Source organism: Cardiocondyla obscurior, linkage group LG16, assembly GCF_019399895.1.
Source record: "Cardiocondyla obscurior isolate alpha-2009 linkage group LG16, Cobs3.1, whole genome shotgun sequence".
In the NCBI taxonomy this organism is placed as follows: domain Eukaryota; kingdom Metazoa; phylum Arthropoda; class Insecta; order Hymenoptera; family Formicidae; genus Cardiocondyla; species Cardiocondyla obscurior.
The window spans coordinates 1746026-1756719 of NC_091879.1; the positions used below are offsets into that span (position 1 = coordinate 1746026).

The 10694-nt window shown below is 33.7% G+C and overlaps 3 protein-coding genes across 4 annotated transcripts; 2 read left to right on the forward strand and 1 right to left on the reverse strand.

Moving 5' to 3' along the window:
- The first annotated feature begins 173 nt into the window (after window positions 1-173).
- Rpl4 (ribosomal protein L4) lies at window positions 174-3286 on the forward strand. The gene is made up of 8 exons (XM_070667879.1): window positions 174-289; window positions 865-1042; window positions 1243-1488; window positions 1614-1738; window positions 2066-2164; window positions 2310-2581; window positions 2747-2906; window positions 3085-3286. Exons 1-8 carry the CDS (start codon window positions 287-289, stop codon window positions 3202-3204), a joined length of 1203 nt encoding a protein of 400 aa, XP_070523980.1. The 5' UTR covers window positions 174-286; the 3' UTR covers window positions 3205-3286.
- Window positions 3287-3377: 91 nt separating this feature from the next.
- Window positions 3378-7485, forward strand: Hps1 (Hermansky-Pudlak syndrome 1 protein). Of its 2 annotated transcripts, XM_070667876.1 has the most exons (9): window positions 3378-3713; window positions 3883-4151; window positions 4344-4813; window positions 4967-5594; window positions 5853-5973; window positions 6038-6151; window positions 6243-6331; window positions 6699-6853; window positions 6935-7485. In XM_070667876.1, the coding sequence occupies exons 1-9, from the start codon at window positions 3597-3599 to the stop codon at window positions 6940-6942; spliced, it is 1971 nt and encodes a 656-aa protein (XP_070523977.1). In that variant the 5' UTR covers window positions 3378-3596; the 3' UTR covers window positions 6943-7485. The 2 variants fall into 2 exon arrangements, with proteins under 2 accessions (XP_070523977.1, XP_070523976.1); XM_070667875.1 differs by having other exon boundaries at window positions 6699-7485.
- A 399-nt stretch (window positions 7486-7884) lies between these two features.
- On the reverse strand, window positions 7885-10499 carry LOC139109060 (BRISC complex subunit FAM175B). The gene is made up of 6 exons (XM_070667877.1): window positions 10283-10499; window positions 10030-10120; window positions 9509-9824; window positions 9259-9399; window positions 8794-9115; window positions 7885-8581 (listed from the first exon to the last, which is right to left on the reverse strand). The coding sequence occupies exons 1-6, from the start codon at window positions 10367-10369 to the stop codon at window positions 8171-8173; spliced, it is 1368 nt and encodes a 455-aa protein (XP_070523978.1). The 5' UTR covers window positions 10370-10499; the 3' UTR covers window positions 7885-8170.
- Between the last annotated feature and the right edge of the window lie 195 nt (window positions 10500-10694).

Consider the following 10694-nt stretch of genomic DNA (forward strand, 5'->3'; position numbering starts at 1 on the left):
ATTTATTAATTTTAGAAAATTGAAGATTAAATAGAAAGTACAGTTTGATTAAGTAAGAAACTTAAAAACTCTCCGAACCGACGTTGAAACTCAGCTCGTAGCGATTCTTTTCTCGGGATCGTTCCCGATTGGCGGATCATCCGCGTTCGCGCGCCACTTCCGTTTCTCACGTTATGCACGCTTCTACTCTATTCAACCTTTTCTGCCTGTGGCCAGACAACTCGATCGAACGTGGTCTGGTGAAATTTACGTCTCATGCGTGAAAAATAATAGGAAGGAAGGCGAGATGGTAAGAAATTCCAACGTCCGCGTGTCAATGCACGTCGCGGCTTTATTTCTTTCTCAATTTCGCGCGAGTGCCCGTTCAATTTCGCGACTGATCGCTGCCGTTCGTTCTTCCCGTTGTTCCTAACCACTTTCCAGATACCATCTGCAATATCCTCGCGAACGTGTCCGGTGAATTCCATCCTGCGCCCTGTTCGCTCGGCAAGGGCCAAGAAATCGCTTGCGTTGCCGTGAAAAATCTGCATCGCAATAATTCGCGCGGAATTCATCGTTATCCCTTCTAGATGGAATATGCACGTGTCGCGGTAACATATCCGGTGCGATCCGCCATGACGGGTGTCGCGACACGCGGATCAACGCGGATTCTGTGTATCGTTAAGTAAGGTCCTAATTAAAGTCGTATTTTTTACCAAACTAATTTAAATCTTGACGAAATAAAGCTTTGATACTTCAAAAATAATTTTTTTTTTTTTTCTTGACAACGGGTCAGCTGATTTCATCCTTCTACATGTTTTACAAAGAGATTTGTACAATATGAATTTATGAGTCCTTAACGGATTTGTTAAATATATTTTTCAGTCGTTATCAACAGCACGACCACTTGTTACGGTGTACACCGATAAGAATGAGACATCAGGCGATACGATTTCTTTGCCATCTGTCTTCAAGGCACCAATTCGTCCCGATATCGTCAATGTTGTGCACCAACTGATTTCTACGAACAGAAGACAGCCGTACTGCGTCTCTAAAGAGGCTGGTAAATATCGGTGTCTAATAAATATCTTTATTAATCTCGCATGTAATTATTGTACGGTAAGCATTTCACGTAAATGATACGCGATGGCCTTGCTACGCGTACATTGGACGTGAGACGCTACCGCGTCTCTCGATATATAAGTAACAAATAAATATGAAATAAATGAACATGGTATTAATAAATTCCTTTGTTTTATACAGGTCATCAAACCTCTGCCGAGTCATGGGGTACTGGACGTGCCGTGGCCCGTATACCTCGTGTACGTGGTGGTGGTACTCACCGCTCTGGTCAGGGTGCGTTCGGTAACATGTGCCGAGGCGGGCGCATGTTTGCACCCACCAAGCCATGGCGACGTTGGCACCATCGTGTCAATGTAAATCAGAAACGTTATGCTCTTGTTTCTGCTATTGCTGCCTCTGGTGTTCCTGCACTCGTGCAGTCTAAAGGTGTGTGTGTGTGTGTCTTTTGCGTAAGAAAAATTTGTATGGAAAGAAAATGGTATTCTAAAAAGTATTTTTAATTTATAATTTTATTTTTTTTTTAACATCTGCATTTTTATATTTGTATGCAGGACACATGATCCAGGATGTCCCGGAATTTCCGCTGGTCGTTTCTGATAAGATTCAAGAATACACGAAAACTAAGCAGGCTGTTGTCTTTTTGAGACGCATCAAGGCTTGGAATGATATTCAAAAGGTTTTGATTTTGAAAATTATATTTTACGCGACGTATTTGTGTGCACCAATAAATGTCCGCGTCTTTGCTAAAGCCAAATTTAGCTTTGATGCTCCTAATAGGTGCTAGAAAAATATGGTATTCAGGCGTTCTTTACTAGTTGATTTACTCCTACTAGCAAGGGGTATGAATTACCAAACAATTTTGTTCATAATTTTTATTAATATTGTACTTTTTTAAAGTACGAAATAATTATTTATCTAATTGATTAATCTAATTCTGATTTATACTATAAATTTTTTGTTAGATTTTGAACAAAATTATTTTAAATTACATTTTATTCGTTAGGTGTATAAATCTCAACGTTTCCGTGCTGGCAAAGGTAAAATGCGTAATCGCCGGCGCATTCAACGACGTGGACCCTTGATTGTATACGGCCAAGATCAAGTAAGTAGTTGTTATATTTTAATTAAAATTATTGTCTATATTTTCTTCAGATATAAATTACAAATCAAATAAATTTTATTTATATTTGTATATGAATTTAATCATTAAAGCTCGGAGTTGTTACGTAATCTCTTACAATTCGTAGGGCATCCGTAAGGCATTCCGGAATATACCTGGCATTTCTTTGATGAACATCAACAAGATGAACTTGTTAAAATTGGCACCTGGTGGCCACGTTGGACGCTTTGTAATCTGGACGAAGTCTGCTTTTGAACAGTTGGACGCTCTTTATGGAACTTGGCGTAAAGAGTCTCAGCTTAAGAAAGGGTATAACTTGCCCTTCCCTAAAATGGCTAATACGGATCTATCCAGACTTCTGAAATCTGAAGAAATCCGTAAAGTCTTAAGAGCACCTAGGTAATTAAAAAAATTATACATAAATATTACTCGGACAATTTAATTTGTGTAAATATAGTATATTTTTTAAATTTTGTATTTTCAGCATTAAAATACATCGACATATATTTTATTTTATTTACAATGTATAATATAGTTGATACATTTTATTTTACACACTTACAGGAAGAAGGTGGTGCGTAGAGTGAAGAAACTGAACCCGCTGACCAACACGCGGGCTATGTTACGTCTCAATCCATACGCCGCAGTTTTGAAACGCGCTGCTATCTTGACTGCGCAAAAACGTCAGCGCGAAAGGGATGTTGCTCTTGCCGAAAAACGAGGCGTATGTACAAATGTGTCTTACTTTATTTTATATATCGTAAAATTTACTGAATATACATGTATGCAATATAAAAAAATGTTGAAGAGATTTAAATTAATGAGACTTTAAGACAAAAAATTAAATAATTACTTGAGTATATTCAATAAATTATTTAAACATTTAATTTTATATGTTGCAGATACCATTGCCGAAAAAATCACGAACATCCAAGACTCTCGTGCTTTTGGCAAGGAGAAAAACTCAATTGGCAAATTACAAGTCAGCTGCTGCTGCTGCCAAGAAACCAGCTAAAAAGTAATCAACAAGCGTCGATAACATCAACACTGTTGTAAACCGATACTTTTTATTTCTGTCTTTAAATAAAGGGTGGAAAAATATAATTCGTCTTTTAAACCTATATATTTTTGTATGTTAATAATTAATTCTTATTAGAAAAATTTACACTTGCCGATAATGTAAGAAGCTTCGATACTAGCACAGTATGATTTCTCAAATACCGATGTTCGGTAAACACTTTAATATTGACACCAGTGATGTCGACAATTGTCATCCAAACACGTCAAGCGTTTTAAAGCAAATAAGTTAAACTTAATTCGTGTGCTTTAAGACACAAACTAACGAAAACGGAGTTCTTTCTGTTTACATGCTAAAAATACCCGCGACAGTTACACGTTAAGTTGCAAGAACAAGATGAGGGCTATATTGATATTCGACCATCTAAATGATGTATTGTTTGTAAAATGCAACAAAAAGTTTGGAAACCACATTTTGAAGCTGGCAAAAATGCAAGGATTACTTGACGATAAGGTAATATATTAATTTTGACATTTGATCGCAATGACATAACTAACCTCCTAAAATTCACGATCTCTTAAATTTGGATTATATTGTATTATTGCATTCTAGATAATTTAAAAATTATTCCAATTTACGATAAATTAATGTTTTATTAACGAGTAACGAATATTTGTTGTAGGATGCCACCAATTTGGAGGATTCCATACCAAGTGCAAACGTTATAATGCAATTATTTTCGCCTATAGTCACCTCACAATACGTGATGGCTTCGCAATTTGGAAACTCTTACACCTCTATGAAATTGCAGGATGGAACCAACATGGTGTTTGACGAGTACATTGGCTATACCTTTATGTATATCGCTGCAAAAGAAATAGAGCTTATGAAACGTACACTGGGAGTCTGTGTGTCCATTGTACGACATGTTTGTGGTCCTGATATCGCAGTGTAAGTATTCAACTAATAAATTAATTCGCATAATATAATTAATAAATGGTGAAATAAACATGAAATGCATGTGTAAAATATTTATAATTTTTTTTTTAAGATTATAAATTTCGATTATTTCTTAATTTTAGTGAATAATAATGAAAATATGATATAATTATAATTTAATAATGGCTTTTGCATTTTTTGTAGATTGAAAACCAATTGGCAGAAGGTACATCTAGTATCTTCTCTATTAGATGCATGGTCTAATTTAAGAAACTGCGAACAAAGTATGCTAACAGAAGCAGTGGAACAGTTATCTGTAAATTCCGAAGTAGCATCCTCTGTTCTCAAAGTATTACATGATGCTTGCGATAAATTGAAAAATTCACAAACTGAATTTGCAAATTTGCACTTGCTGCTTCTGGTGGGCTCCAAGTTTCTGTCTCTGTACTCTAGTAAGAACGCTCACGATCTCTGTGCCTCCGACATCTTGCTAATGATCTTGCTATGCTGGGTGGTGAATAAAAAGCAAAGTGTTCAGTCGGAGAGCAGCGATGATTGCTGTGATAGCGATATTTTATTACCGGAGAGTACTATTTCGAAAAGTGATGAAATAAAATTAAACTTTGGAACTAGGCTGGCCGCTCCTACTTCAGAGGATATTACAGATCTCTTTAGTATGTTTTTTGCAGCACAATTGTTTTTGATAATAGACATACATTCTTATTTGACATCATAAAAAATATTTAATAAATATGTTTCTTTAAGATCGTAATTAACAAAGAAATAACTCTCAATTAAACTAATTTATAATTATCTTTCATTTCTAGGAGGTTCAAGAGAATCTTCTGTGAATGAAGGCCTTTCTTCCTTAACTGAAGACGATCTCTACAGTCAATCACTTATCCTCGGTTACCAGCATAATTATACAGCTAACGCAGTTCATGTCTTCCAGTTATCAGACTCTATTAATTTGATAACAATTGTCGAAGCCACAAATTTTTCTATTTCTTCAGGAATATGCGATAGTTTTCATTATTTAAATTTATTAAATAATTTGCAGTTTCAACGAGACATCGACGAATTAAAACCAACTTTTGAAAACCTCGATACAGCAATTAAAAAAGTGTTGGAAGGAATTAAAAAAAATCGTTCTCATGTTGGAAACGATGTCGATATGTGTCAGAAAAGATTACAGACTAAATGGGACTTTGTACGGAAAAAATACAACGATCTGTTGCGTTCTAGAGATCTCGAAGTAGTATTGCAAATTGAAGCAAATACTTCTGGCTTCATAGAAACTTTGAAAGAATTATTACGTTTGATCTGTTTCGACAGAAATTTTTTGAAGCAAGGAAATGATGTTCTCACAACAGTTGGTAGACTCGTGAGACAGAAGTTGAGTGATTTCAGTGATTTCCTGAAAGTCAAAGCCCTGAAGAACTTTACTCTGGGATCATATCCTTTTCTAACAAATTTACAACGAAATTTCGTAACTTTTTTCCTGAGTAATTTTTTAATTATTTTAACGAAAAATGGAGGAATCTTATTATTGAGAAAAAAAGTTGATATACAAAATTTTAATTTATTAAAAGAATTAATTTTTTTTAGTTAAAAATTGGCCAAGTTTTTTTAATTAGTACATAGTTTTTTTTATTTAATATACCTCCTTAATGTTATGCATTTTTCCACAAGAACTTCCCTAACAATCAACAAATATCTTGAGGAGTTTCCAGGTCTAGTGCATTTCATCTACATCGACAGGAATACTCACAGACTCGTGGCACCTACGTTAGATTTTACGAGCACAGAAACACTCGCTCTAACAATGAAAAAAGTAAGTCATTTATAATTACACAATCAAAATTTATAATAAAAATTTTTCGAACTTTTATTTTTAGATTTGGAATATGGTTGAACAAAGCAGAATGCATTTACAAGAAGGTCATTTGTCAGTTATGTGGAAAGACACTACATTCAATTATTCCTACTTCTTATGGTTTGAAGACAATTCCGTACGTACAAGTATATATTTAAGGCGTGAATTTCGTTCATATTTTATGTTAAGATTTTATATTAAGACATTCTTTTCTTTTTTATTTGCAGGGATCTTCACCACCGAAATGTAAAGTTTATCTTAATTATGTCATGAAAAATTTTCCAGTACCAGGAATACTTTGCGGAGATTATTACAGGTTATTACTTTGAACCATGCAGGTAAGATTACCAGGAGGCAGCGTAAACTATACTCGATGGCGACGGATATGAAGCCAGGGAAGGAAATCGCCCGATGACGATTTTGGTTGTTCATTTTCGTGACTGTAGTTTTCATCCCCTTGACTTTTTGGTTTTACCCCCGCAGCATTACGCTTCCTCCTGGTATTCTTACTTTCATGCTTTGAACTATGTTCTTTAGTTAAATTTTTTTATTTTACTCTGGCATTTAAAAAAATGTTTTGATAAAAAAATTTTATTTCAAAAATTTAAAATATTAATATAACCGAATGGTCAGCCACTACATCACGAAAGACTAATATTCAACATGTTTTTTTTTATGTGCAGAAAATTAACCGAGACGTGCTTTCCAAAACTTTCACCCAGCAAAGTACGAATCTATGAACTATATTGCGTACATTTAGGGCTAACTACATCAACTTGTGTCTTGGAACATTCCCGCAGATTAGCAGCTACTATCTGGGAAGTCACTGGAGTACCAAGTAATCTTGCGGATATATTCTAAAATTACATTATTTAAAAAAAAAATTTTAGCTCTATGTAATTTTAATTTCACTTTTTAGATCTCTAAATGTTAGTTAATGTGCTTCAAAGGTTAAACTTTAATATATTCTTAAATTTTAATTCTTTAAGAATATCTCGTACGATATTCGAATTTCTGTGATATTTAGATTCCTAGACTTGCAAGTTTTCATTTTTATATTTTTATTCTTTTCGTGATATTACTTTCATTTCTTTAATTGTAAAACTTCTTTAAAAACGCGATAAAACTAAACAATTTCAATTAAAATATTTTAAATTTAATATCTCCATAAATTAACATATAAAATAATGAAATGTCAGTAACGATGACAGGTAATAACAGGAACCTTCCATTATTTATTAAAAATTTTTCTTACTTTTATCACATTGCTAGATATATTTCGTTTGGTTTGAATTACTTAGGATATTATTAATTATGTAACTATTAATTGTTATTGTTTTATTTATACAATACAAAATGAAATAATCATTTTGCATTTTTTATTTACAAAATGTCTTTAATAATTAATTGTACTAACAAAAAGCTTATACATTTTGTAATAAAACATGTTCAACTTCAAACAGATATATAATGGCACAATAAACGATATAAATCAAATAATAAATACAAAATGAGAAACGAAATAAGTAATTAATATTTTATCAATTAAGTTTTTGGAATTTTTCCACAAAATTTAAGGCACCTATAAGTAGAATGATATAAAAATCACTTTTAATTATTGAATAACGTTTTCTCCTCAAAAAATTCAAGCGTAGTTTTTTTTAAGCGTAAATTTGTTTAATTTCTTTTAATTTTGTTTTTTATAACATAAGATTTCTTTTAAATTCTTAAAGCTCTGAATAATTGAAAGTTTAAGAGAGTCTAAAAATACGATTTTTTTTAAGTTTTGTTTCTTTACTCAAATGTGGAATAGTATCACTATTGCATTTGTCCAGATTGGTCTTTGCGACCTGGGATAAAATTAAGTACTATTGAAATAAACAAATTTATTCTATTATTTACATCAATAAAACTTTATTAGTTATTCATTTTACTTGTGAAAAAGTTCAAGAAAGTCTATCGTTATTAAAAAGAAATACATTTTTTCAAATAATCTTTTTCTTCAAACTTTAAATTTTTTACGTTAATTAAATAAACAAAACAATGGATTTAAACTTTTTCTTTGTTCTTAGATTAGTTTTCATTTTTCAAAAAAATATTTTTTTAACAATCTTCTTCTCGATTCATCCTATTCTTTTTTTTAATTCTCAGTTTCTCACCTGTAAACGCGGGAATTAAGGGATGCGGCAGCAGAACATTCAGCGTCAGAGAAATCTTGTTCTGGATTAATGTTTTTCTCTCGAGTGGAATGTACCTGAGATGTTGTGCCAGCGCTATGATGTCCTTTTTTCATTCCCAATGTAAATTCAGGGTTATTTCGATCTCTACCTCGACCTCTGCCCTTAGCTACACTTACTTCACTATCTTCTTGGCATATAGACTCATTGACGATGTCTGACATAGGACGCCTGCTATTAGCAAAATCCTGTTGATTTTGTTGATTAGGGCTTTCTTGTGGACTGTCGTATTCTAAACGGCGAGTTTTTTCTTGATTCTGAATACTTTTGCTAATGCTGACAGCAGTATTTCGACTCTGTGTTCGACTAGTAGCAGTAACTGGTTGAGTCTAGAACAATATTTTATACATTAACGTCTTTTTGCTTTTAATTTCAAAATAACTTAATTAATTTATTAATGTATATAATTATGATATATTATAAAAAATTATAAAGAAAATATTGCTTGTATCAAATTTTCGATTAAAAAAAAAAGTGCAATTGATCCAAGATGTTTCATATTTAAGTTTAATTTCATAATCAAATTTTCAAGACGACATACGCAAGACGGGGTGTGTTCTCTTTGGAGACACGTGCCATCGCTAATTTTCATCTCATCTCTCGTCAAGGAATCAATTTTTTCTGAAAAACAATTCTCTTTGCTTGTTTTAGAGATCCTCTTGCAGCTCTCACCGTTCACCTTCGCTTTTCTAGTCAATCGCTGACCTGCAATCTTGTCTTTCAACTCACGGACTTGTTTTTCTAATTCAGCCACTTCTAGATCAGACTCGCACACTTTCGGGATAAGTGATATTAAATGCCGTTCGGCAGCCTTCTGAATCATCATAGCGCAATCTAATCCACTTGTTCTTGTCATATCCAAGCTAAAAAAAATGTTTAGTTAATTACCAATATAATTATGTGTATATCAAAATATCAGAAAAATCGAAAGTTAATTTTTCCGAAAAAAAAAAGATATAATTTGATATAAAATAATCTAACAGTTAATGCACTAATATTTACTCACTTCAATGATTCAATCAATTCGGTAAAGCCGTCAGGTGCACGCGTAGATTTTCTTACAGGTGTTGGCTTATAATCTGAGCCATCATGTCTAGATGCATCATCACCTAAATTGTTTATTCTCAAAGGAACTGGCTCAAACATCCTAATACAAATTGTAATTTAAAATATAAACTTGACGTTCGTTTTTTTTTTCTCAAATGTTAATAAATAATTATAAAAGTTTCAGATTAATTTTTGAGCTCAATATATACCTTCCATTATGCCTCAGGAACACATGTCTGAATTTATGGGTACCACGTGTTTCAGAGGTGGCAGCATTGAGAATGCAGGTAAGAAAAAGATCTTTTCTGCAGCTATTTCCGTCCAAAAAGTGCGAGGCAAATTGTTTATGCAGTATTTTGTCTCTTATCGTTGGAATTAAGCTATTGAAGTTTCGATGAAAATGGTACCAACCGATCACCTGTTTGCTCTTGTCATGCACAAAATCTTTCAGTTTCTCCTCGTCAATTCGACCTGCGGAATCTTGCACGAGATCAATCAAAGGACACGTCACAATAGTCTCCACATCTGAAAATGTTTGCATGTGTAAATGATAAATGATATTAATAATCGTAATAGTAGAGCAAGAGTTATAGTGACGTGAATTTTTTTATTTGCATCTTCTAAAGTTAAAATAAATTTATCCTCGTGTTAAGATGTACTTTCTGCACTCGCTCGCCTCTCTTTCGTTGTTTACACGAAATACCTGGATTTGCGAGAAGATTATACTCACTAATGTGAATCTTGACCGTCTCTACTTGCTTATCAGAGTCCGTGTAGGTCTTAACAATGAATTCGAGCACCTCACCGAGGAGAAAACCCATCTGAAAGAATTGTACGAAACGTTAGTCTCTCGACGTTAACAAGCGTAGCGCCAAGAGGTTATAAGACAGTAGAAACGCGATTAATTATCAGGGACCGGCTTCTCGCGCGACGACGAGGAGTTCTGAGATTATACTGACAAATCGATATACAATTTGCTTTACCTGCTCGCCGACGCTGCGCACATTTTCGTAGAACAGCAACGAAAGCGCCGCGCCCGAGATAGTAACGAGCAAATCGCCGTCCGCCATGTTGACACCCGCGCTCACGCTCTGACGTTATGTCATGAAGTAAGACTACCTTACTTCATGGCTCGTCTTATCTTGAATACTTTACGTGTTACGTTTCCATTATTTTTTTATCGACAATGTTACTGACATTGGATCACACGTTTTATTTCTACAATTATGTCAAAATGTAAGGAAAGAAACAATTGATAAAAACTTGATTGTATAGAGCTCAATTACATACGTACGAACGATGCAGTGAAGCAGCAGTTAGCCAATGACGACGCACGTACGAATCGTCGCGGTCGCGCGGCGAACTTGTTTCGCTATTGGTCGCACGTATCTGTTG

Bases quoted from the DNA above. Each gene is read 5' to 3' on its own strand.
- Hps1 (XM_070667875.1), top strand. From the start codon at position 3,597: ATGAGGGCTATATTGATATTCGACCATCTAAATGATGTATTGTTTGTA. The intron at 4,814-4,966 runs GTATGTTTTTTG...TTTCATTTCTAG, and splicing joins GGATATTACAGATCTCTTTA to GAGGTTCAAGAGAATCTTCT. The intron at 5,974-6,037 runs GTAAGTCATTTA...TTTTATTTTTAG, and splicing joins TCGCTCTAACAATGAAAAAA to ATTTGGAATATGGTTGAACA.
- LOC139109060 (XM_070667877.1), bottom strand. From the start codon at position 10,369: ATGGCGGACGGCGATTTGCTCGTTACTATCTCGGGCGCGGCGCTTTCG. The intron at 9,400-9,508 runs GTATATATTGAG...AATTTGTATTAG, and splicing joins TTCCTGAGGCATAATGGAAG to GATGTTTGAGCCAGTTCCTT. The intron at 8,582-8,793 runs GTATGTCGTCTT...ATATTGTTCTAG, and splicing joins GAGAACACACCCCGTCTTGC to ACTCAACCAGTTACTGCTAC.
- Rpl4 (XM_070667879.1), top strand. The intron at 1,043-1,242 runs GTAAATATCGGT...TGTTTTATACAG, and splicing joins CTGCGTCTCTAAAGAGGCTG to GTCATCAAACCTCTGCCGAG. The intron at 2,907-3,084 runs GTATGTACAAAT...TATATGTTGCAG, and splicing joins CTCTTGCCGAAAAACGAGGC to ATACCATTGCCGAAAAAATC.